Below are 27,401 nucleotides of genomic sequence, written 5' to 3'. Positions count from 1 at the left end.
TTCTTGAATAAACTCTCCCTATTTGCATAAATATACATAATAATGGGGCTTCGCACAAATCTCCTCTTCAATATGCATGTTTTTCCCTTCGTCTCGTAACTCACATGCAAGAGGTCATGCAATTAAGAGGGAAGAATGTAGCATCACTTTAGGAATTATTCAAATCGTTGTGTGGCCCGTCAATATCATGCTGTGATCTATTTTTTTTTTTTACTTGGATGTCACTCAGACTCAATGAAAGTAACTTATTTCATACAGCCCGTTCATTTATGTGTGGGTGTTTTTTGTGTGTTTTTTTTAGGTTCCGGGTCGAGGTTAAGCTAAATTAGCAATATTAGCAATATTTAAGAACACTGAAAGATTTTTTGTCTTTAACCTTTTAAACCCCCGCCTGAACCAAGCACATTTTCTCCAGTTTGTCTTTACCTAAATCTAAAAGCCTTTTGAAAAAAAGTGTCAAAATGGCACCAAGATGAAGAAAAAAAAGCAATGGAAAAAAAATGTCAAAAAAGTGACAACAACGCGAGAAAAAAAAAGATTAGTTTGGATCAGTTTTGTAGGTCTTAGCTTTCAAATGAGGCGTTGCTCTGGCCTATGGGATGTAACCTTTTTGATTTGAGTAAAACTGAACTGGAGAAAATGCACTTGGTTAAGAGGTTAAAAGGGGTTAAGAGGTTTAGCAAGTTTGTAATCAAAACATTATTTTTTTGCTATTTTGAAAGATAAATATTTCACTACAGTTTGTTCTTGCTGCCAGATGAGACAGTAAACATTTGGCAGTTTTTGCTTTGTAATTACAGGGATATATTTATAGGTTGAAAGGCCATTTCTATCATAGCGGTTTACTTTACTTGTTGTGGAGTCACGTGCTTGCAGCCTGTTCTTGCACAGGGTTTGAGAGAGTCTGACGAAGATCTTCTGACAGAGCATCTTTAAAAGGGCTGCTCTTGTGGGGCGTTCGTGGTGTCTTTCCCCTGTGTGGCCAGAACTGCTGTTCTTGTATTTGATAGAAAGTGTCATAAAACAGTGCACTGTTTATTACATCTGGGACTGCAAATTAGGCAGGTGGTCCCCACAAGACATAGTTAACACCGACATTTGGCCGGATAATGTTGTGCTTAACTAGTGCATAATGACGGCATTGAATTTTTATTTTGGTTAGCTTAGGAGCTGTCAGTCGGATTGTACCACTGAGCAACATTACATGGCCCAGTGCACATGGTCCAGTTTGTTCAAATTGTATTACTTTGCTATTTGCCGCTAAACATTACCAAAGTAAATGTGCAATTTATTCCAACTTGCAGACTTTGTCTTTCTTTTTTTTCTGTCTTTGAGAGGCTTGTGAATTTCTTCTTTCCAGTTTGAATTATCTTGTTAAACCAGCAATGTAATGCTGCCTGCTTGCCGCGTGCTAAGTGCTTTTCGCTGTTCACGCACTCGAGATGTAAATAGATGCAGATGAGCAAAAATAACAGACTGAATGCACGTCAAATCAAACCCAATTGTATCCACGGTGCTTGCTCAAGCTTGTGTTGGCAGCATGTGTATTACTTCTTTTTACCATTGCCTCCCCACAGTGGGAACTTTGACCTGGAGAATAATAGCGGTTCAGCCCCAAGTTAAAGAGTCATCCTGAAAACCACACAGCCAACGCCCCATTCTTCGAAGCCGGCTCCTAAATAGCCACAGGAATTCACCAAAAGTTCACTCCGTCCCTACAGTTGTTCTCCATCATCTCCTTATCGCTCAGCAAGTCGGAGCGCTTTGAAGCCAAGTGGATATCCTCCCGGGAATGTTTGCATCGTGTTTACGACGGTCCGGAGTGTTGTTGATGCTGTTGTTGTTGATGTTAACCGGGGTGGAGAAACACAGAGGGAGGAAAACGAGAGAGAGGCAGAATAGAGGGCATATTAGAGGGAACATAGAGTCCTGTGAGGAGGAAGCATCCAGGACAACCTGATCCAGAGGAGACAGGGACAAGGAGAGAGAGTGATGGAGAAGGCAGGGAGAGAATGAAGACTCACGAGTAAGGAGCGAAAACCATGTGGGAGAGGATGCACTCGCCAATACATTATTAAATCACTCATAACTTGCGTACATGAACTGTCTTATTAAATTTTCGCTACCACTATTATCTGCAGTTATTTACATATTCATTTGGCCATTCACACACTTTAGATTTACATACTGCATTATGTTTAAACTTCAAGGTCAGTGTAAGTAGATTATGATTTTAGTGAATTATTTTGGTCAAGGTCTCCGTGATGCAAACAACATATCTTTGAACTTGATGATTCATCATTTTCGACCCAGTCTCGACCTTTTTTGCTGCTTTTGTCATATCTCTTCTACCTGCAGTTTTCGACTCAAAGTAAACTCACAGGGGGGCAAAACAAACTCGCAGACAAATTGCTAGCTACATCTTTACATCCTACTCATATATCAACTTGACATTTATGAGAAATCCTATACTGCATTGTACTTTGTATTGCATTAAATTCTTCTCTCAGTAGTCTAAGCATTAACTGCTCTTGTCTCACCGTATATTGCCATTGCTTTGCAAAATTCAGCTAATGAAAATGTCTGCTACTCCTGAAGAAGACAACCACGAGGCAGTACATTGTTAAGTCCTCGCTTTCTGTACATTAAAATTAAAATTACTCTGAGTGAGACATTTCAAATTTCTTATTCAGCGGACATCTGTAAATTCCTGGCATGCTTTCAAGGTTTCTGGCTAATGCTTAATATAGCCAACTTTGCAATCTGCAAGCGGGGACGTTCTGTTAAGAGACTTGTTTCCATTCTGATGTGTTCATAAGCTCTTCCTTCCACTGTTGTAGAATCGGTCAAAAATAGACTGCATTCTTTCCTCTGCGTTTCAGGAAGAGACCACAACAACAACTCCATCAACCCTCCCTCCTTCCAATAACCTCCCCTGTCCCTATGTGCCCCATATGGTAGTGTTATAATGTGGTTCCCATTGCATTTCTCCACATTTTGGTTGCTTTTTTTTTGGAGGGGGGGTGTTTCTCCATTGAGAGTTTCCCCCATTTCGATTCCACTCTTCCGCTGTTGCTTTGCATATCCTTACGGTCTGCGGCCAAACAGTAAAGCTGCGGTGGATTTATGTCGCCGTTGTTGACATTTTCGTTTATCTGCCTAAACCTCCGGCTGTTATACATTCGTGCTCATGGGAAGAGAGTGGCGTGATGGTATGCATTAGATGAAGTTGGAATATTCTTGTTAGGCATGGGCTTCAAACAGTCTTTGTTTGTGGATTAGAGAATCCAGTGGGGAAACTCTACAAGATTCTAGACTATAGTTGCTAAACAAACGCGAATACTCAAAGGTCTAGGAGCAAATAAGATAATTATACTTTGTTTTAATTAATTGTAAAAATCTCCAACGTTACTGAAGTTGTCTGCCTCTTGCGTGACTCTTCGAATGAGACAACTGTATATCCTGTACCCATATGCAGAGTACCTAGGTGGTATACCGCATGTCAAGAGGAAACATGTTGCCGTTCTCATCTTTCATTTCGCCTTGTGTGACAGTTTGTGTGTCTGCCTGCGAGGCTTTTCCCTCTACGTGAGCAGCTCCACTGTACTCACTGTGTCAACAATACCAGCTGAAAGGCAACCTTCGGTCCACACGCAGGGATGCACCGTAATCCTTAAGAGAAAGCAAAAAAGGGACTCGCAGAGCAGAGGAGAAGCCGGGCAGCGAGGGAGGTGGGAAGGAAAAGGGAGTGAGTGGATGAAGGATGCGGCGGGATGTGAGGGTGAAAGGAGCAGCAGATTGATCCGTGGCAGAGTCAAACCAGAATAGTGATTTAGACAGTTACTATCAACGATACAGTCCGTAGACCACAGAATTATTGGTCTCAAAGCAGCACAAAATTGGCTGCTTATCTTACAAAGCATCAGTCAAGGCCGTGGCTCAAGTACGGGTGGCCCATTTGTTGCTGTGATGGTTCTTGAGGAATATTGTATTAACGTTGGTTGATAAATTGTCAGTCTTGTATGCAGGGCTTAGTTTTTATGCCTTCCTTTTTTAACCATAGTATGCTAATTTATCTGGACATGGAACTGATACAGAGGGTTTTGAATAAATTCATATACCGGTAGTAATAACATTTGAAGTAAAACATTTGAGAAGTTCAGTAGACTGGAATTTGGTAAAAAGCAAAACATCACAGAACTATTTTGGAGACGTAAAACCTATTTTCACTGCCCTCACTCTTATTACCTTATCCATCCTGTTTCCGTGCCTGGTCCGTTATTGTGTAAAGCCTCAATGGGAGTTAGTGTGTGTCTGTGGTCTGTGAATGACACTTTCCACAGCACTGAATCCTGTTAGTCTGTCTCAGGTTTGTATGGTGTGTGTGCATAGTGTGTTGTTTGTCTGTCGGTGTGCACTGTGTGGGGGAAGTACAGGTAATGGATTAATATCAGAGCTGGCCGCAGCTCCACACTGCAGTTCGCTGACAACCTGTCATTATCACAAACAGCGCTCTCACACTCCTCACTCGCACTCACACTTGCGCACACACATAACACACACACACACACACACACACACACGGATATCCACCGTTCACACAGACTCTTCCCGTCGCCGCTGCACTTGTCTCTCTCCTCCTGGCTCTGTGTTTTTCCTGTCCGTGTCACTTGTCATTAGAGCATACACAGGAAGTGGCCTGTGATCTTCCCGAGACGCCGCTGTTTACTTTAAAGGGTATCTAACCCCCCCTTCCAGAGGCTCAGTCTGAGAGTGTCAGATTTGAAAATCTCAACAGAAAAGGGGCGTTGCCTGGAGGACTAAGGGGCACGCGGGAGGGGTGAGGGGTGGGAGGGGTTTCGGGGTCTGATTGACAGGCCTGAGTCATTTGACTAATGATGCACTCGCAACGCTCCTCGTAAACAAAGTTCGAGCACAGCGAGCTAACTTATTTAGCAACATGGTGAGACAGCTCTACAGCTCTCTTTACACAGGACAGGCATCGTGGCAGACAGCGGCCTTGTACCCGAGACTGCTCTGAGGCGCGGGGTTATTTTATTAGTGATTCCGCTGTCATTTACAAAGCTAACGGCTTAGCATTGAGCTAGATCGATGTTAGCATCGCAGCTAAGGGACCAAACGTAACTGTCCTGGCTGCTTTCAGAATCTACCGATCTATTTTAGATGTAGACTTTTCACTGTGGTCTGCATAAGCATTGCAGATGTATCTCAGTGTCACAAGCAGAGAATGTGTGAGGTATAGAGACTTGATTATATGTATTACAAAGCTTTATTTTATTTCTCTCACAGCAAAGTGCACAAAACATGTCACATAAAAAAAAAAATATTGTGCAAGAACACTGTCCTAGAAATAGTTTTCGGTTGGTCATTGAAGATAAAGCAGATAAATCATCCATGTTTATCTAAAGGCTTAACTAAGGGTCTGTAACATTAGGCTCTTGGGTCCACAAAGTCATTTCTATTATTACTACATTTAGTAAATTACAGGTTTAACCAATGTAACACACGCACTGAACTACCACTAAATGATGAGTAAAGGCTATAATAAAGTCTTTACACGTATGCTTATTTAGTTGAAATAGTGAAAATGATAGATCTTTTTTTTTTGGTAAGTTTTCTTACTTAATTTTGTACTTCCTGGCTTTTACAACATTGCAATTACCCAAAGCAATTATTCTTTTGTTAATCTTACTACGACAATATCAATCAATCAATAATGACAGTTTATATTTCATTTGAGGATCAAGCTGCATGTGGTACTCTATTCACTTAGTCTACCTACATGTGTGCAATAAACAAATTGAACAAATACAATTTAAATTAATACTTGCCATACAATATCGAACTTGACTGTTTAATACTTAATTTATGGAATCAGAACTAGAACACACTGAACTGAATTTTTAAATGTGGCTCGATCATCCATCAAACTTTGATACGCCTTTTAGATTGATATAATTACAGTTTTGAGGGGAAAAGGCATTAAAAACATAGCAGTAAAGCTGAATTCTTGCATCCACAGTTGAGCTACAGGATGGCTTAAATTAACCAAGTAGCAGTAGCTCATGTACAGTATGCTGCATGCATGCATACATGCAGGTCTTCTCAATGCACGGGAGACAAAGTTGATTCTTATGGCTATACAGTTGTTGGGTTGCAGGTTAGTGTTCTAAAGGCCTATAATGTTATATAGAGGTACAATTATTTCATTTTTGAGGAAATGTTTGGTCTTGTATAAGAAAGATAATGGACCCAGTGACTGAAATTAGTGATCCTTTTTTTAATCCATACATTTATTTTTTTTGCTGCAACTTGTGAAAGTGTAATGCAGTTAATATGAAAAACTGGCTCCTGCCTCCCCACTGGGGAGTGTGACATCACATTATAGAACCTGCAATCCAGCAATACCAACTAAAATAATTACACATGCACCATTAAGTTTTCAGCTTCTAGAGACAAAGTGGTGCTGGTTCTACCTCACCAAACCATCCTGTGAAATATCTGACAGAAACAGCTAAAGGCTTCATTTTGTTCTTGGATTGCTGATCAGTGTCTACAATTAAATCTTGCATGGAACATTGATTTCATCTACTATGTTGTCCAGTGGCATGTCAGCTTATAGAATTCTTCATATTGCAATGTTTACTCCCATCGTTCTATATGTGGTTGGCGACTGTCCTTGTCCAATGTGCCTCCATTTCCAGAAACATTCTTTCTTTGCCCGATAGAGAGGTCGTCTGAAAATGTGAATTGAAATGTTATAAAAAAAAAAAAACACACACTAAGACATGAATTACTTTAAAAGGGAAGTCTGTCATCAATATACTGATCAAATGCATCACCGTGTGATCCGATACATACAGTGGACATGAAGAATGGTTTGCATGCATTTTCTCCACCTCTTTCTCCACCTCTGACTCTGCATGGACAAGAAAAGTCTGTTACAACTCAGCATACATTTTTGCGTGCAAGATGTGTTAGCATCATTCTAATTTACATTTAAAATATAGTCCTCAATAAGGCAAAAAACTGTTTTCAATGAGAAGAAATATAAACCACTTGGGGAAATAGTAATATAAACAAAATGATAGGTGTCAACAAATGCATTTATTGGTCAACACTAAAAACGATTCTCCCACTTACTGGTGTAAAATACAATACTCCTATGCTACATTTGTTAGAATTTTAATGCGAGTTGAGCAATATTGTGATGTGCTCACCTACAGGTACTTATGACAGTTCAAATGAGTGGCCAGTCCTGTCTTGCACACACCTCAAGCTGGAAAATCCAGAAAACCACTCATACACGGGCTTTTTTCATCCACTGGACTTTGGTTCATGGTTAGCCACTTCTCTCAGGCAACACAGTCTGCATTCTGAAAAGATTTTGTTCCATACTGCCAGGCCAGTCTGAAAATATAATAATGCATATTCCACAGTCAATCCATAATCATCTGAGAATTCTAATGGTAACTGGTGCATTATTTCCCTGTAATCGCACAGTTCGTCTGAAAATCATCTTCTATATCACTCCACTGCAGCAATTTCCACAGTAATGATTAAAAATTAAGCTACTATTGTTGTGGAAGTCGCTTTAGATAAATCATCTGAAAAAACTGACTCTGCGTTGTGCAGTAAACCTGTGTAATACACAGCTTCTTGTTGTTTAATCCTTACTTATTCTACATTTGCTAAACTAGCACTATAGTCTAGCATTATAAACTAGCTATTATATTTGCCACACAAAATAATCAAGCCAAAACTTAACATGCTCACCTTATGTCCTCTTGAAAAATCTGGACCTGTGCCTGCTCACAGCCTCCTGCTTGTCTGGCCTCTCATACTGGGCACAGAGTGGTTCAGGCACAGGTACTTTGTCTGTGTGCTCCTGGTATGGGAGAGGATCCTCAACCACACTTTCAAACAGCAGGGCCATTAGTTGGTCAATGTAGACTGTAAACAAAGCACAAAACATTTGTCTTTGTAAAAGCATTGGTTGTGTTGTTTTTAATGTGACATACCTGAGGTAGCTCTGGTCTTCAAGGCTCGCACGGTGTAGTCGCCACGTTTGTACTTTGGGTACACTATCGCATACCGCAGTACACCTTCAAGTGTTGTAGCATGTGACCTTGTAGCATTTTCATTGTAGTGCAGGGCAGCAATTTGCAACCTACAACATTTTTAGGTACAGATTCACACAACATTTTTTTTTTTTAAATGTATGTATGTATTACCTTGCTAACATTCCTCTGAAGGAGAAGCCTGCACTTTTGGGGGAGAACCTAATTATCAGGCTGTGGAAGGCCTCAAGGGTTGACGTGTGGTACACCGGGCTGATTTTCTCCACATCCTTCACAAAGCGTGGAGCCAACACAATGTCACTGAGCCTCTCACAAGCTGCTGTGCCTACAGAGTAAATTACCATGACATAATTGTAAAGCAATTTTTGTTTCGAATGACAATGCCAACCTTACATTTTTGAAATGTACATAAAATACAATGAGTAAAGGGCCAGTATTACTGATAACAAATGCAAAACTTACTTGGTTTGAGCCACACTCTTGACCCTTCCCCAACCAGAGGCCCGTGTAGGCACCGAGGGAACAGGGCATTGTCGTGCGTGTGCACATTCTGCATGTGGTTGGCCACAGACGTCCACTTAGCGACAGCCTCTTGTCCCGAGGAGGAAGTCGAAGCTGCCCAATAGAGGTGATTTACCACGCTTTTTCTCCACTGGCCAGCGTCCTGGGTGCTCTTTCTCTTTGCGAGCTCATCAATTTTTTTCCCAATTCCTAGAGTTTAAAATACATATTTACTAAATGCAGAATAACCATAATATTACACAGCATTCCCCAAATGCATACCCTTTCCCATGTGCCATGGGTCAAAGTAGTGCCTGATTTCCTTCTTTTCCTCCCTTAAAAACTTTTGCACGCCGGTGTGTCGGTCCGTCACAATGGCCTCCACATTGACACCCCTCTCTTCCAGCATAGTCAGACTACGCACAAAGCCCTCCTTCTCCATGCGCACGCTGTTTCCAACCTCATTGCTCTAATAAGACAAAAAATAAATTAGGTGCTGAAATGCACAGAGTGATCCCAAATTACATATTGAAACATTCCTTGAATTCCATTACCTGGACTAGCTGGATGTCAATGACTTTGTTATTACTGAGATTCATCATCGTGTAACTGCCATATTTGGCCGAATGTCCTACACGAATGCAAGTTGTACGTTAGCTTACTTTTACCTCTGATAAATGTTAATGAAATGTATTTACCAGGTGAATCTGCCCGCATGTCTCCGCCCAGTGTAACAGAGCCGCTTTCAAGAGCCTCCCTGATGAGGTCATCCTGCTCCAGCTTCCACTGCCAGTTGACCGTAGGGATGAGGAGCTTTGCCTGATGCCTGTAGAAGCACTGCTCTGACAGTCCCTGAATATTGAAGGCCCTCAAGAACTATAAAAGGAAAAAATAGGTTATCAACTGATAATAGATGGAAACAAAATCCAAACAAAATAATTTGTGCTGTACCTTTGAAATCTGGCTAAATGATGAGCCGGTGAACAGCACAGCAGCACAGAGCTGTAGGTTTCCAGCTGGGATGTTGTTCACCATGGGCTGACTGGACCACTGACTGGAGAACTCACAGCGAGGACACTGTTGAGTGACCCGAAGCAGTGTGCCGATGGTGATGGTGTCCACAGCACAGCGACCAGTGCAGACAGGACATCGCCTGAACAGCTCCAGCAGTTGGTCCTCGTGAACAATATATTTTTTGTCCTTGTGTGGAGGGACTTCAGTGGGAATGCTATATAAAATAAAGGATATTTCATCCCTCAAAAAACCAGGACGCTGTATATATTTTTTCTATTAAAAAGCTAGATTTCCTTTTTACCTTGAACAGTTCACAGTGCTGGCGCTGTCATCAATGTGGAAGCTGGGGTCAGACGCTGACACCTCACACCTTTTCCTTTTTAAAGGTGTAGAGGCTGCTCTGGGACTGTCAGGAAGAGGGATTTCCATCAGGTCCCCTGTCCCACAACCGACGCTTGTGTAAGCGGTCCGGGCTTGAGTAGCTGTACAAAACACAAACAAAATAAACAAACATGTTAAAAATGGCCGTAATTATCATTTACACAAAACAGAGTGTTTTTAGAAATAAAATGACTGTATAAACAATAAAAAGAGATCACCTTTGCTTCGCCTGCTCGGCTTCACATTGGCCTGGACACTTGCATGCCTTACAATGACTGGATCAGTCTGGCAGCCAAATTCTCTGGTCACTGGCTGAAAACGTAAAAATACATATTATTTTTAAAATGTACACTACAGAAGAAGGGTAATGTGTTACATTTCCTTAGTGCTTTTCATTGTTGTCTAATGCCTATTAGTGAACGTAAGCCAACATATGGATCCCAGCACATGAGCACCCAATAACCATACGGTCCACCTGGAGTGGTCAGCCCTCTCGCCCCTCACTGACCACGATCACATATCACACGAGCGCGCGCGGAGCCACGGGCACCTGCCCGGTCAGTTTAGCCACACATTAAATGATAGCTATCCGTTAGCTTTATAGGTTAGCTTGTAGATGCACTCACGTTTTGCGCAGCTGCTGTCAAATATGAAAGCTACTGTCATCGCGAAAATGTAGACTAGTTTGGTGCTCAGTCTCAAGCACAATTACGCGCGGTCTCAGCGTAACTTTGTTGTGCAGACTGATGCATTAGCCACTCCCGCTAGCTACAAAAGGCTATAAAAGTTCACATGTCATAATATACAGCGGTGTAACTGTCAGCTCACCGTCTCATGCGGTTCATAGCTCTCTGTTTGAGCGGGGTTAGAGAGTTGCCAGGCAGCTGATGGATGCAGACTGCTGTTCCTCTGCCCAAGTCAAGTGAACGAGTGCGGGGCGCACCGCTTGGAGCACACGCAGCCACAAGCCTCACCCAGTGCATAGTTTATTTACACGCCAGATCCCGCATTGTTTGAGACACTACTACAATCTATTTCAACGTGCACTATCGAAATTCTACTTACATGACATTAGTAGCAGTTTTAGGTTGTTGTTATTCTCACTCACCTCAGATTGGCGCCTGAAATCGTCCTGCTGGCGGGGCAGCAGTGTCGGTGGGCTCAGTCGTGGAAGAGCAAGGGTGGGGACTGCCTCATTCTTCAAACGAAGAGCCTTACTGTAGCCCAGCTCAAACTCCAAGGAGTTGGCGAAGGAATCGCAAGTAAAATGTTGGTTGCAAACTCCAGCACGAGGCGGGAGTTCGCAGTTTTCCCCCAGGCCAATTGCGCGCAGCCACTGGCGCCTAATTTCTAAGTCCTGAGGAAAGTAATGTAAACCTACAGAACTATGACAACCTACAACACTACACTTTCTCCCCATCCTAACAAACAAGACTACAACACTACACCTAATATTACACAATACAGAACACTAAATACAGCTAACCTAGCTAATTCTTATGCTAAATGCTACTAATCTCTCACTAAGACTAAACTACAACTAAATCTAATAACTATCTAAACTACGACAAGCTAATAAATCTAACTAAAAGCTATGCTAATAAATCTAACTAAAAGCTACGCTAATAAATCTAACTAAAAGCTATGTAATAAATCTAACTAAAAGCTACGCTAATAAATCGCAAACCTGAAAATCGATATAAAGACACTCGCTATTCCAAACTCCAACTCGCTACGGGGGCGTGTGCGGAGTGGGCTGCTTTTATACTCCACAGAAGAGAGGCCGCTGACGTCGGCGCCCTCCTGCTGACGTAAGCGCCCCGCTCAGAGCTTATCACGAAGGAGACCAACAGTAAAGCATGTAATGCACTCGATAAGGTGCAGATGGCGCCACACAGACGGTTTTGGACACAAAGACAGGATTTCAACAAATATGCACTAAATTGTTAAAATAGTGACAGATACATGTAGACAACACTATAAGATACCCATTTATACAACTTAGCTAGACAAAAAAGTTGATTTTGGGGTTAGTTGTTCTTTAACTCACTGCATCTAGTTTACAGTTCTCAACAGGCCAGACAGTCAGCTGTTTTCAGTCTTTATTTCAGCAACACAAGGTGACTTTTACCAGATAGTGATTGCTAATTTTGACAATCATCATTCTGCCCTATAGAGTATTTACTCAGTGCTTCTAGTTTCAGTTGAAGGCAGAGATGCAGGCTGTTTTGCATTATCCATTATGCAATACAAGATTAATTGGGAACACTTTATACTAACTACACCTTATTTAGCCTTAATAAATGGTGAACAGTAAATTCATCATGAACAATTCATTAGTTAAGTGTGTCTAAGACTTAATAACTACTTAACTACTACAGCTAGTGCCTAACTCATAATGAATAGTTCTTCACATACCGCAAGTTACGGACTATAAATCGCTCCGGAGAATAAGTTGCATCAGCCTTGGCAACTACCTGGGCATTGACGCGTTACTGCACCGTTGACAAGCCTCTCCCGGCAGCACGTTGTTCAAGCGCCTATTTGCGAACTCTTTCCTCTAACTGTGGCCATCAAGCTCAGCTTTTTTTGCTTTCGTCATTGAAGTAAGAGTAGCCTCCGCGTTTTGCCAGTCCCTCACATGTTCACGCTCACTCTTTCTTTCTGCTGCTCGATTACCGTTTTTTAAATCTTCAGTGGCACATGTGTAGCAAATACTGGTACACAAGCCTAGAGCGCCCTCTAGCGACTGTCAGTGTGAAAATAACAAACATTGTGGGATTATGTAAGTTGCACTTGAGTATAAGTCTCACCCCCTTTTTATAAAGAAAAGTGCGACTTATAGTCCGGGAAATAAGGTACTTCTACTTATTCATTGTTAAGTAGTTATTAAGTGTTAGTCATCCTTAATTAATGAATTGTTCATGATGAATGCAGTGTTAACTCATCATTTATTAAGGCTACATAAGGTGTAGTTATCTTGATGCTCCTTTCCCTGTCTTATATATTTTTCATGATCAAATACTGTAAATATAAATGTAATATAATTTAAAACAAATGTGTAGCTGATTTTATCTAATGACTTACAAAGGGAACAGACTGTAGGGGTAATAACAAATTCCTCAAAGGAGGAGGAAATATATTGGTACTGGTCAAGCTGTGGCTATAGTAGTAGTGTGAGATATTTGCTGTGAGCGAATGAAAGGCATCTCAAGATATTAACGTTGATATTTGTATACTTACTTCATTTACTGTTACCAAATGTAGTTGCGTAAACATACTCTAATGTAGTTTGCAAAAGACAGTGGCCTCCTCGTCCTCCATTCCAGACGGAAACAGTCATTTTGACAAGTAAGTTGTGAAACTGAACAGAGGAGGATGATAGGAATTTGGCTAAGTTAGGGGTGAGCCAGGAGTCACAGCCTTATTAAAATATCTTAAGCATTAAAAAAGATAACACTGACTCATATAAAGTGCCACAATATGCTGTAATTGTATATTGCATGCGTGAAAGAAATGTGAATTTGAAATAGTTTGTATGCAGCACTGCCAAAAGAACTGTATAAACTTGATATTTCTAAAGTTTATCTAACATTTACGTCAGAAAATTTCCAAATTATGAATTGCAGTGTGACAATGTGAGTGAATGAGTCTTTAATTTCTTTGTCAGTTCACTAAAAGGAGACAATAAGGCAACATAGAGGACAATAGTAATAATAACAGCCTCCTTTTAAAACATTGGTTTAAAAATATAAGACGCTAATTACACATATTCATGTGTTTCTTTTTTCATTTGGAGATGAACTTAATAGGCAAAAAAAGACGATGATTCAAAAACAGAGCTGCTGAGAACTGTGGAGGCAGATTAACTGGCACAGCGTTTGGTTATCCATGGAGCTCAGTGGGAAGTGAAAATAACATGATTAGAAGAGCCTCCATATAACTGATTGATTTCTCAGATAATAACTTAGCTTTCAGTGTAGTACAATAGTGTGATGCTCAAATTAGAAGACATTATAATAGATTAGAAAAGGCTGTACAATATAAAGCCAAGTGCTTGCTTTTAGGTTGTACGAAATGTTAGCAGTATCATTTGTTTGAGGTCACCCTTCAGTTTTTGAGTTCTGCAGAAAACGCTTTACCCTTGGTTTTCCACTTTCAATGCTTATGGGGGTAACGGGACATGTCCGAGCGTTGTTAAGAGTTCTGTGTGGCTGGAAAGTCTGTCTCTTTCAATTGTAGAAAAGGTTGTCATGTTTATATTTTCTCTCCACAGCAGTCCTATGCTCCTCCCCCGCCGCCCATGGCTCCGCCCAGCCCCGGTACCACAGGAGGAGGAGGTGGTGGAGGTCAAGGAGGAGGGCTAGCGGAGCAGCTTAGTAAGACCAACCTGTACATCAGAGGCCTCCCGCCGGGCACCACGGACCAAGACCTCATCAAACTGTGCCAGCCGTGAGTTCCCTCCCACTATTCCTTTGCACCACCGCACCTTCACTCTCCTCACCAGGCTCGTTTGGCCGCCCGGCTTTATGTGTTGCGTTCAGTTTAGTTCCTGGTAATTAGTTTTGCATGAGTCCAACTACAGAGTTTAATGAGTATCACCAGTGCGCCTCTGACCTCTGTGTTCCTCCTCGGCACTTCCTCAGAGGAAAAACACCACCCAGCTGAGCCTATCCCATCCGCTGCACTGGGTCTCACATTTATACACACACACACGCACACACTCACATCTCTATGGGATGGGATGTTTCAGAGTCTAGCAGTCCTCTCTGGCCCTTCTTTAATGAGCGTAATAGCAGCAGAATTAGTCCTAATGGAAGTGTTCCAGTAAAATGTGGCACAAATAGCCTTCCTCCAACCGCTACTGGTAAAATACATCATCTGACTAATTCTTCTCCATAATTCAAGCAAATTTCAGTGACATAGTGAAGAATAAGGAAGAATAACTAAATCGACTTCTGTTTTGCGTGGGGAAGCATTTTCCTCTATTATAATTAATGTAATGAGTAAGTATTTTAGACCTTGGTGACTTAAATTACAATGATGTTGTAATTAGTAATTGCAGTAGTATTATAGAACGAGCTCTAGATGTTGTAATTGTACAAATAACACTCCACACATTTCTTTACAGTATAGTTATTCAATTCACAAATCGATAATAACCAACACTGAGTCGTGAGGATGAATCAAAGTTTGTCCACTGTGCTGTAACACAGCTCAAGAGAAAGTAAAATGTACATTTTCTTTGGCTTCAAAGTCTGAGTTGAAGTAAATTTACTCTCGAGTTTGACACTTTCCTTAGTATCCCCAGTACATTTCATTCCCACTTGTTCTTTGTGAACAAACACACTTTGCACCAAACGTAATGTAAGCTATAAAGCAGCTTTTGCAGAGAGAGTCTGTATGGCTTCAGCTGCAGAAGCAAATTATTCAGTGTAATTGGAAAATGATGTATTGTGCTTAATATTCCTGCCGCTAAAGCAGTTAAATTATCAAACTGACATTTTCAATAGATCTAATAGATTTAAGGATGAAAAGGGAAAGCTGCTGATACACACTGGTCCACTACGGGTTGCCCTTCTGCGCGTCAGCTGCAGTTTAAGCCCCTTGTATTTCAGATTTTGCCCTGGAGGTCTTCTGGAGGAACATGCTGAAAAATGGGGTCCAATAAAAGTTTCATTAGAGGGACCAACAGTGTGCCAAGTGCCAGTAACATTTGAGAAAGGTCAGTGGGAGAGGGGCTGAGTGGCACCGGGCAATGGGCTGGCAATGGAACAATACAACTCAATCCAGAGAAAGAGTGTGCTGAATTTACAAGCAATCTGGTATAGATGGGACAGAGGAGTGTTAGTGAAAAGTTAGACAAATGTTAATTAAATCATTATGCATCCATTTATTTTTATTCTGAAACTTTGAATCAAAATACATTACACATTTGGCAAATGATTTCAATTATACAAAAGGAAATGAGTAATTTAAATGTAAAAACTAAAAAAAAAAAAAAAATGAACTGTCTGTCTCCAATTAAAAATAAAGTGTATGCCAAGTTTTTGTTGCTTCAAATGCACAATAATATGTATTCACCTCACATATTGGCATTTTTGTCTGGTAGATTTCAGTAGACACCCCCAAAACAACCTTGATATCGCTACAGAGGCTCAAACTGCAATTTCTTTCCCACATTCACTGCACATAGTTAGGCTGGGTAACAGAAGGACAGTCCCTCGGCTGTAACTCTCCACTCAATGTCGAGCTCGTCTCTGCCGCTACTGTTCTTTCTTTATTTCTTGCCAAATCGTCCCTTTTTTGCCGTTCAGTCATCCCCATACATTTCCTCCTTTTCTCTGACCCCCTCCCTGGCCCATCCTCGTCTCTGTCGCCGTGCCAGTTCTCCGAGTGTCAGTGAAAAGTGCTGTTGTCAGCTGACATTTCCAATCACTCCCCCGGTCGCCCCAACTATGGACACACTTTTAACGTCTGGGGACAGAGCGGAACGTGAGAGGAATCCGAAGAGCTCCACAAGGGCAATTTATCGCCAGCTTTAGTCACACTTGTTGTCTTCCTCTGGTGGTGGGAGTAACCGTTTACAAATTAACCAAATCACTTTCATTAAAAGCACTATACCTGATTGTTTTCTAGGCGTGGATTACTTTTTTGTCTTTCAGTGTATTGTAAAAGCAGACATTTGAGGGAAAAAAAGACCTTTGTGTGCTGTGGATCTAATTATGAAGCATTTTTATTGATTGTGAAATAGCAAGCTAGTTCTTGTTGTTGTTGTGACTGTAATGCTCCCTGAAATCTGTAACGTGCTTAAAAACTCATCCCTGTGAAGAGTGGGGGTGTTTGAAATGCTTTAGGAAAGTTAGGAATGAGTTTGGACCACAGCTAGCAATTTGAAACGAACACACACACAAGTATCAGGCACAATATTGGGCATTTAAGCAGTTTCCTGGGCAGTTAAATACAAGGTCTACAACTGCCCAGAAACTATTTATGAAATATGTAGCCAGGACGATATTTCCACACAGAGGATGATAATGAATGAGTTTAGTCCCCTCATAGTACAGTAATTCACTATCTGTGCCGGTGTTCAGTTCATAAGGCAAGGCAACTTTATTTATACCGAGCATTTCGTACACAAGGCAACTCAATGTGCCCTATTAAAGAAGATATGCAAAATTACAATCAGGTTAATGTTAAAGAGACTAGATGTAAGTTGGTCATTTTATACTCACTACTGCCACCTCAGGTCTTATGCGTAACTGCAGATTCTATATTAAAGGAATAGGCCACCGTTTTTACATACTGAGATATGTTCTTACCTAACCTTAGACGAGTTAATATATACCCGTCTGGTCTTTGTCCGTGCGCTCTGTCACGCAAACGGAGCACATACGCAGCCTCTCCCACATGTCATATAGCTCCAAAAAAGCTCACGGTAGAAGCTACCAAGCTCTTCCACGTGTTCCCTATTTAAATAAAGTTACGTGAAGTGTTTTCAAGTATATTTACACTGATGAATATCTTCTTCCCTGATGGCAGGAGTATTATTCCAAGATGACACTGCCAGGATTCACATTGTCACATTGTGAAAGAGTATTTCAGGGAGAGACATCATTTTCATTCATTGGTCACCACAGAGTCCAAATCTTAACATCATTTAGAATCTGTGGGATGTGCTGAAGAAGGCTTTGTGCAGTGGTCATACTCTCCCATCAGAGAGCTTGGTAAAAAAAAAAAAGCCACAATCCCACAGTGAATATGTGCTGTAATCAAAGCTAAAGCCAGTACAATTAATACATTTTAACTTCTTTTGACAGCTTTTTTTTTTGGTCAAGCAGTGTACTTGGAAAGGGCTGAGGAGTTCCTGAGCTACTTCTCGAGATTGCTGGTCTACAAGGTTTTATTATAGCATTTTTATCTTTTACTTGCCTAGTATTTGAGTGTTTAGTCATTTTTGCCAAACTCCTCCCACCTCTGATCTTCCGTTCTGCTAATGTATGCATTCAAAGTCAAATTTTAAGTATTTTAACATAGTTATTCTGGCCATTTTGCAGTGTCCAAAGTACATTTTTTAGTTCTCTGGTAATCTTCATGTTGAATGTCTGTGATGTATAGCTCACTTTTCCAACAAATCCAGATTGTATCTTAGCAGCTTTATGGGTAAAATTTGTGGGCACGAATTAGTAACCCTCTGAGGAGCCAATTTAAAATGGTCGGGTGAAAGAGGGTGTATCCTGCAGAATTATAGCTGAGGACGCAATGGAGTGCGAACCTGCACTCCATTTAGCCCCAAATGAAAAATGGACTTTAGCCCGGTCATTTGTTATGACATAAATCTCGATGTCAAAAGTTCACGCTGTTTTTCGCACACATTAGTATTAGTTAAGAAGGGTAAGAATAAAGTAACCACAACTTTTATATCCAGGGATTGCTGGGATTGGATCATTCCTCATTTGTCAATACCTTGTGTCCAGGTTTGTAATTGATGCCCTTCCTTATTCTTTAGAAATAAGATTGTCCAAAAGATTACTGTGACCCCTTTGGACTGGACTTTATGGGTTTGCAATACATTACTTGCAATATATCCTTCCCTTCCTCCCTGATAAAGCCCCTAAAAAAAGAACCCAATTTTTTAGTCATACAGTAATTTACCCACTTAACCATTATACCAGATTGCCCCGCAGCGACTTGCACTTCATGAAGAACCCTTTTAGCTGATTCACAGTGCATCGCCTTTTTATCAGAGAAATTTCCCGACCCGCTCTCCTTCATTTCTCTCTATGGCTATTGAAGATGTTAAACTACATATGGGGAATGGATCCTGAGGCTTCAGACACAGTGCCTCTCTCTTCTCTCCTCTCAGTGTGCGGTCTATTTGAGTGAAACTGGGTAAAGAGCGGGAGAAATGAGGGAAATGTAGCAGACGATTCAGCTGCATTGCATCCCCAGTTAGGAGCATAGCACACATAGGGACTAATAGACAATATTTAAATATACATGCAGGCAGATTGTAGAAATACATACTGTCCCTTGGGAAATACTGTGAAATAATCTGTTTTGCACTTATAATAAAACAAATCCCTAATCTTTTGACTCATCCTACAGTGTTATTCAATGTGGGTTGTCCTCACAAACTGGTTGCGCAGGAAGGTTATGATAATCCCAAATGCCCTTCTTGTCGCTGCCAACCAGTCTCGTGACAGTATGCAGGAGGTAAAGTGTGTTGCCTAGAGACACACTGACATTTTGCAAAACTCAAAAACAATGGGCAGTGGTTCCATTTGGATCTACTTAACAAAGATCAGAAATAGGAAGTGTGTACAGTTCTATGTGAGCTCTCAAAGGTTTTTGAAAAGTAGTCATTTAGACTGACTTGATGAATTAAATGAACTGAGGAGGCATCTTGGATCTTGGGTGAAAGACGGAAAAAAAAAAAAGCTTCTTTTCTTAGAAGGATTGCAATTCTTGTTAGATTTATGATTTCTGTTAAGTAACTACTGTGTTTTCCGGACTAGAAGTCACACTCTTTTTCATAGTTTGGCTTGGGATGCGACTTATACTCAGGTGCGACTTATATATCAAAATATATAATCCCACAATGCTTGTTATTTTCACACTGATAGCCGCTAGAGGGCGCTCTAGACTTGTGCACCAGTATCTCCTACTCCTGTACCACTGAAGATTTAACAACTTGAACAACGTGCTGCCGGGAGAGGCTTGTAAACGGTGCAGTCACGCCTCCATCCCCAGGTTGTTGCCAAGGCTGGTGCGATTTATACTCCGGAGCAAATTATATATATTTTTTCTTCCTCATTTAGTTTTTTTTATCTGCTGCAACTTGTTCTCCGGAGCGACTTATAATTTGGAAAATACGGTATACTAAGTAAATACCAAGACTCTTTTCAGAGGCCATTATAATGTGATTTGCTCATTGTGAAATAATTGTGCAGCCCTAGCCCTAACAAATTGTCTGAATGACTGCTTTTTGAACACACGCAGAATCAATACTATACTAACGTAGATGACACCATCATTTTAAGTTTTTTTTAGCTTTTTCCTTTTTCTGTAGCACGCGTGACATTGCAAGCATACTGTAAATCACAGCGCTCTATTATTTTGTGCAGATCTACACTTTATCTATAGCACATAAAGCTCTCCAAATGATAGGTTTGTCTGCGTGTGATGTCACTGAGGAGACATCAAACGGGGGAGCATCTAGAGGCATTTCTCTAGTGGGGGTGTGAGAACCCAAATCTGATGCTCCCGGGCCCCTCTGAGATCTGTCATTAACACTTCAGTCACAAACATACACACATGGAGAGATTCTGTCGTCTGCCAAAACATCACTCCGTGCCGAGTTCCATATTGACATTTCTTGTCAAACACTGACAGTGCGGGAAATACTGTCAATTCCAGTCATCTCCGTTGCTCTCTTCCCGGCTTCCTTTTCGCATTTCATAGTAAATCATTGAGGGGGGTGTGTACTCTACATGTGTAGGAGGCGGCGCGTGACGTAGAGACCGCACTTAAAACAAGATGAGATTTAGTGTCAAACAAAAGACAGTTCAATGCTGTTTATAATGAACAAGTGGGACTCTCCATTAGTTACCTTATAAGACCAGTTTTAATCTCTATGCCACAACAGCCCACAATACTTAAGCTTACAGTCTGGATCAAGAGTTTCCTTTCCATAGGAGTCGAGCTTGACTTTGGGGATGACACTGTGCTGTTCTTTTCAAGGCCGAGGCATTGATCTCACTACACCTCCACAGCCCTGTATGACGCACTCTTTCTCACACAAACACACAAATATGAAGTTTGATTTCTGGTGACAAAACAAGCTGCCAAACACGGCTGGTCCTGGAGAGTTTTGTTTGCACACAGTACACACATGCACCTCCTTGTAAGTAATCACGCCTACACACAAATACTTTCTCAGACGTGCACTCTCACATACACACGGCGGGCGAAGTCACACGGCGCTATGTGTCAACAAAGAGCCAGATATTGCCAGATGGTGTGAGTAATGTGTGTTGCTTTTTGATCTGCTCTTGCGTTGTTTGTGTGTCTGAATATACTGCCTGTGTGGGCCATTGGCTGACGTTTTTCAGGTTTCCGTCGCTCAGTCTTCAGGCATCTTCAGGGGCTTGTGAGTTTTGAACCTGCTGTCCGGGCAATTTTACATGATATGGTGTTGAAGTTGTCCTATATTCTGACTTATCTTGACAGTATTCCATGCGGTCTTAATAGGTTTAATTGTTTTTTCTAAATGTAAAAATGGCCTTTGGCATAAATACAAATGCACCATAGAGGGAGGATGCTTTGTGGTTCCTCCCGTTAAAAAGCTATTGTTACGATTTAACGACAGTACCATGCTTTACAATACTTTGTAGTGGGTTGTTTACATCCACTGTCTGCGTGGTGTCTATTGTCTGCTGATAATTTATGTTGTGGAAAGTTGGTCTCCCAGCAGGGTTTCTCACAGCACCCAATCATTAAAGAAGCCACCACTGAGCAACTAATAATAGTAATGTAATGTTTGTAATGCGCTTTACATTTGACACCAAATCTCATTCCTACATTGGATGACAACATGTAGCACTTTTGTCGTCCAATGTAGCACTAAAAGTTGTTAAGGTAATAGAACTGAACTTGATTCAGAAAGTAATGTTTGGGTTTGTATTTTAGAATTTATAAATGGAATGTATAATTGCTTATTTCTGTATACTACTTTTGGAAACCAGCTTTGACATGTCTTGTTTTATAGCTTTAAAACAAAAACAAAAAAGAAAAATGCATATGTATGGAAAACAATGATATAATGAAACACATAATTAACATAATGAAAAGAATGCTTTTAAGTTTAATCAATGTATCAGTTTATTCAGCCTCATGTTGGGGACATGTTTTAGCACAATTGTAAATTGTGTTTGTTAAGTGTTTAATGACTGTAATTCTGCCAGCAGCTAAAAACACTAGCTCTTATTACACCTTGTCACAATCTGTAATTTTTCCAGCATGCTAAAAATACCAACAAAGCTTTAAAAATGAACAGTTGTTTGATTGTTCATTCGCTAACACAGTGATTTGCAGATCATAAGCCGCTCATCTGTCGCCTTGTGTGTGATAGGAGCCTTTTAAGGACTATTGTGTCTTTATTCCTGAAGTCTCGTGCACCAGTAGCTTGTGACGCGTGCCTGTCAGCCCGGGCCGCTCTCTGACACACACACACAGTGTCTGATGGTGACAAGTAAATGATCTGTTCTTTATTAAACACCTCTTTTACTATCCCACCATCGCTCCACACCAGCGGCCTCCTTCAGTCACGCCTTTTATCTTTTGACTGACGGCTCTCCCTCTCGCTCTATTCCTCGCGCCCCAGAGCCAACCTTTCGCACGTGGAACAGTAAGGCTGGTCACAAATGTCATGGCATTTAAAAGATACTGGAATTCGTTGTGTGATTATTTATGTATTTATTTACTTGTTTGACATAACACTTCGCCCACCTTGCCTGTGTAAGAATGTACAGTGCGTCCGAATTTGGTTTGAGGGGCTTTTAGTGCACATTTCAGTCTGTAAGCTCCAGAACAATCTGAAAAACCAAAGCCGTTGTGGTTTTAGATGATCACTCTCAGTCCTAGTAAGGGTTTAGTGACCCCGTGAGGCTATTATCACTGAAGATTTTAATTTTTGAGGCCAAACCTGGGAATGGATCGTATACACATAAACCTCTTCGCTGTGATGTCATTCATGAGTTTTCTTTACATTGATGCATCCTCTATTGTTACTTTCATCAGGACCTTTTTTTTTGTTCAATAAGCTCTAAAAAATACTGATGAGAGTTCAGCCCTTTACGTAACCTGCTCTCGGCTTTACAAACCCCTGTGACTGTATCCTTGCCTGATTTCTCAATCACTCCTGTCTCCTGTTTTTCACCGAGCCACTTCCACTGCGCACCTGGGGTCGATGGCAAGTCAGTCAGCCTGTCAGCCTGTCACTCCGCTTGATCGTCACGGCTCTGAGCCCCGCCATTGTGCGCCACTGCTAAAACATTAATTAAAAAGTCTCATGTGTGGAGCCAGTTGATGATCTAGCCACTTTCCATCCGTCCTATTCCCTTCCTTCCTCTCTCCTTACCTTGTCTCCCTCACTTCCCCCTCAGAACCCCCTCTATCTCAAAGACAACGCTGATAAGAAACATTATTAACTTCTTCTTTGAGAGAACAGAGAGCCGCGGCAGAATAGAAGTGGGATTGAGAGCAAAATAAAGCAAGACAAAGCCGAGGCAGAGATGTCACAAAGAAGAAACGCATTGAACTATATGGGAGGAATGAATGGCAGACAGACGGAGCAGATAGAGAGATACTACAGTATGTGCGCGCGCCGCCTGACTCTCCGGATCGGCTGCTCACAGATGATTGGCTAAATTGCAGGTTATGAGATACAGCTATGTCTGTGGGCATAAGCTCGAGGGAGGGATCTGATATGGGACAGATAAGGACACGATGGATAGAGGAGGAGATAGGAAACTGTTAGAAAGTCTTTTAGTGTTACCAAGTCTGCCGGCTTAAGCACACAGGAGTTCTTGCCTCCTAGCGTGCAGTGATTTGCATATTCTTTGGGTTTCACAGCATATTTTTAAATCCAATTAGCTTTCTTTATCTATAGGTTGGGGGTCGTAAAAGAACATGTGAGCCTCTATGGTTGAATTGGGTCTTCTCTGTGTTTTTGTGTATGTTTCAAAGTCTGAATTAGGCAAATGTATACAGTGCATGTCAGATGGGACCATGCGGTAAACATAACATTAACATATAATTATTAAAACATTACCATAAAACATGAACTCCTTTTTTGAACATTTTTGACTTGACTTGACCACAGATTAAAATGTTTTTTTATTTTTTTTTTATTCATGATTGATCAGATTTGATTTCTGCGATGTGCATAAAAAAAACTGGAAACTGCATAGCCTAATTGCCTCTGACCAAATCACTGACCGATCTTTCTTTCTTTTTGCAGATATGGGAAGATTGTATCAACAAAGGCCATCCTCGACAAGAACACAAATCAGTGCAAGGGTGAGTGATCCAGACTTTGAGTGCACTTAAACTATAGGATTCACATAGTTTTAAGTTTGCGGAGTGGATTGAACATGGCAGCCTAATGGACGCCCAATTAGCCTGCTATGGGCAGTGGTTTTCTTGTTATGAATGACTTCCTCCTTTTGGCGTTGCCTAATTGAAGTAATCTATCCCCAGTGTGGTCCACAAAGGCATGCAGCTCTGTTCAAATGATGCTGAATGAAAATAAATGACTTAGATTTGATTGTCCAATGTTCCTTCGCATGTGTTTGCGATAGAGTGTGTGCAGTTATGTGAAACGGGAGACTTGTTCAAAACCTCTCAAGTCGTTCACTCAAGATCCTTAATTTAGTCCCAGCCATTTCGACAATGATATCAGCATGACTGCCTAATGACACTCAGCGTAAAACAGCCTTTGAAAACAAGACGTCGACATTGTTATCACTGACCAAATCAAAATGGAGAACGCAACCCAGTGCTAACAATGTGTTTCGAATAGACTCTGGGCCCACACAAGTGTGTGGTGACGAGGTTGGTTTGATTGTTGGAGTGGTCCGAACAAAGCGCTAATCAATGTGATTGTATCGTCTGCTTTTAGAGAGGGGCACGACGAGAGCTGGTGTGAAGCGTGATTGCTACTCTTCTGCCAAAGCAGAGCTCAAAGGTGCAGCAGGCGCTTTGGAGGCAGGCCATAGTGTGTAATCAGGATATCAGATGGGTTTAATATACTTTAGAAGTTTAGGAAAACATAGAAACGATTCACTGAATGCTTAACAAAGAATGATGCTAAAAGCTGCTCCTTCAAGAGGTGGATTCAACTAAAATGATCAATGTGTTCACTTTACTGAACACTTTGGGGGTCATTTACCAAGCGCAGTAAAGTCATTTGCGTATGTAGAGCTCACATTCTCACATTCTCTCATTAACACGAAAAGTTATATGCTCTTTTCCAGCTTGCACTTGCTACATGGCACCTGTCTTGATAAATTACCCCTTTGTGTTTTCATGCAGGTATTACAATGCATTTAGTATTGCTACCTCATAACCCGCAGCTGTTGTAGCATAAACATTAATGATTTTTTTTTTTCATTGGACTTTTATGTTTACTTTATTGCTATTTTATAAAAGTGGCTCGTATGGAGTTTTCACTGTATGAATTTTAATAATTTATACTTACCTTGTTTACCTTGTAATACCTTGTATTTGAATGATATTGACATGGGCTTTAGTAACTTTGAAAGCATTTTTTTTTTTCATCTCACATTTCTATACAAAATGCTACTACACTCCCTACATTCCCAAAGTCAGTTATATATATATATACTGAGGAAAGGCTCTAAGTTCCATCTCCCAATACTGTATTTGTCAATGTTTAATTGCACCAATCAGTATTATTAGTACAATTATATGTCTTTTTATGTTCTTAAGCCTGGAAAGTCTGTTCATGAAATTTGGACCAAATATCCAATTTGGACCAAATATCAATTTTATTCTCAGAATGAAGTAAAATGTGAAGTCATACATGAGGTGTGTTAAAAGTATAAAATTACTCTTGTTTTGTAAACTCTTTATAAAACACCTTGTGCTTTCCTACTGCTTCTTTGTACTAACATTTAGGGTAACATAAATGCAGCATTTTACGCAGCAATCAGTATTCACAGGCCTGCCTGACAACAAGGGTATTCATGTTTGTTAAAGTAGCTAGTCGGTGTATTGTGAGATTGGTGCCAGCGCTATAGATCTGATACCAGGGCTGTGTGCCAGACTTCCAAGCTTTTATGAATACTAAACATCACAAGGCTGTTCCTGAATGCAAAAGCCATACATCCAGCCACAAAAGTGGACTCATTATTTAATCTTGAAAAGCGCTTCCGCTGCAACCAGCGTTTTGCAGCATGTGGCCTTCATCAGCATTATATTTCTGTTGTGATGTCGTTGCATACATCTCTCAGCCAGTTGTTAACTCACAATGAGGAGTTTCATTATCGGACGGCCATTAGGATGCCTTACAACCGGATAAGTGTTGGTTTGATTGCGGAGGCATTCAGTGGGGACAAGATAAGTGGCTAGCGTGACTAAGAGAGTACAAATTGGCACACAGAGTTCTGCTGGAGAGGAAGGGATGGATGGGAGGAGGCTCAGAGAGGTGGCACCACGGAGTAAAAATAATCTGGAGTTGACAGAAGAGGAAGGAGAGTCTTTGAAATTGATGATTTAGCAGGAGACAGCCACCTCTGTTCAGGAAAAGTTCACAAACAAAAAAGACTGATACTAAAATAACGTCTTCACAGTCTGCTGGAGGGATGCACTTCAAAGGGTTTAATGGTGTCGTGTGTGCTATTATTAAGCTCGTTTACACTGCATGTCGTGTAGTTTTTTTGCTTTTCAATGTCTACTATCTCTTATATTGGTGTCCTGAAGTTTCTGTGAACTTTTTCTCCAAATTCCTAATTAAGCTTTTTCTTATGGACAGAGCCAGTTTTGAGAAGCAGACCTATTTTTTTACAATGTGTTCCTATTTTCCCGACAGCGGCATTATTTGTAGGAACTGTTCTACTGCTTTGTTTTGTAGTGGGCTCAATGCTAAATACCCTGACAGTTCACTAGTTAGCGGCGTGGGAGTGCAAGGGGAGGCAGAGGCCACAGAGGACACTGTGGAGGAAGGAAGGGAGAGGGAACCACTTTAGATTGTAAAGGATTTCCATTTCCCAAAGACAAGCGCCCTCCCTCTCAGCAGTCTGCATGTCTGCCGTTCTACTGTGCCCCCTCTCCCTCCTCTCTACATCCACTCTAGCTCTGTACAGGGAGCCCAGTCTAAAGCCCAGGGCCAGGACTCTGCAGCTCTGGAGATTAGATGGCTAGATGTGTGTGTGCGTTTATCCGTGTGTGTGAATCTGCTTGGTGCACGCACATTTTGGCGTCTGAAGATCGGTGTGTGTTTGTTATCGTTTGATATTCATAACTGATGCGTCTGACAGGGCTGACTGAGCAAGATGGATTTGATGTGAGTGAGAGGATGAGGCGCAGATGGGAAGGAAAGGCCACAGATGAGTCTAATCTCAGAGCGTCGTTCCCTGGAAATATTCGTATTATTCAGACCAGCGTCATTTGCATCCGACTCAAGAGGGCAGCTCTAAATGTAAATGTGTAAATAATAGGTTGGTCAGTGTGGGAGGAGTGATGGAGGAAGCTGTCCATCAGCTCAAGTGTCCTTCAATCTCCTGTAGCCGGAGAGGAGCAGATTCTCACTCATACGTGACCCATGACCTCCCTGAGGAGACAGCTTTTTCTGAAAATTCTGGAGGCAGCTACAGTCAA

The 27,401-nt window shown here is 41.2% G+C and overlaps 2 protein-coding genes and 1 long non-coding RNA gene across 3 annotated transcripts in view; 1 reads left to right on the top strand and 2 right to left on the bottom strand.

Annotated features, from left to right (window-relative positions):
• The window catches only part of LOC306967224 (RNA-binding motif, single-stranded-interacting protein 3-like), a 130,312-nt gene that overhangs the window by 30,833 nt on the left and 72,078 nt on the right, over positions 1-27,401 (top strand). Inside the window, exons 2-3 of the mRNA XM_079562154.1 lie at positions 14,275-14,450; positions 24,022-24,080. Of these exons, the coding sequence (XP_079418280.1) occupies positions 14,275-14,450; positions 24,022-24,080 (235 nt within the window). The remainder of the gene's footprint in view (positions 1-14,274; positions 14,451-24,021; positions 24,081-27,401) is intronic.
• On the bottom strand, positions 9,015-9,664 carry LOC306966736 (uncharacterized protein; the record flags this gene model as incomplete). Its single annotated transcript, XM_079561551.1, has 4 exons — positions 9,555-9,664; positions 9,302-9,479; positions 9,129-9,234; positions 9,015-9,036 (listed from the first exon to the last, which is right to left on the bottom strand). Exons 1-4 carry the CDS (start codon positions 9,636-9,638, stop codon positions 9,015-9,017), a joined length of 390 nt encoding a protein of 129 aa, XP_079417677.1. The 5' UTR covers positions 9,639-9,664.
• LOC306967229 lies at positions 9,800-10,306 on the bottom strand. Its single transcript, XR_013793173.1, has 3 exons — positions 10,217-10,306; positions 9,919-10,099; positions 9,800-9,831 (listed from the first exon to the last, which is right to left on the bottom strand). It is a non-coding gene; the product is annotated as an uncharacterized lncRNA (long non-coding RNA).

The sequence above is a fragment of the Gobius niger genome (genome assembly GCF_951799975.1).
Source record: "Gobius niger genome assembly, chromosome: 8".
NCBI lineage: Eukaryota > Metazoa > Chordata > Actinopteri > Gobiiformes > Gobiidae > Gobius > Gobius niger.
Note: the sequence above shows the minus strand (reverse complement) of the source record. Positions and strands in the feature narration are given on the sequence as shown.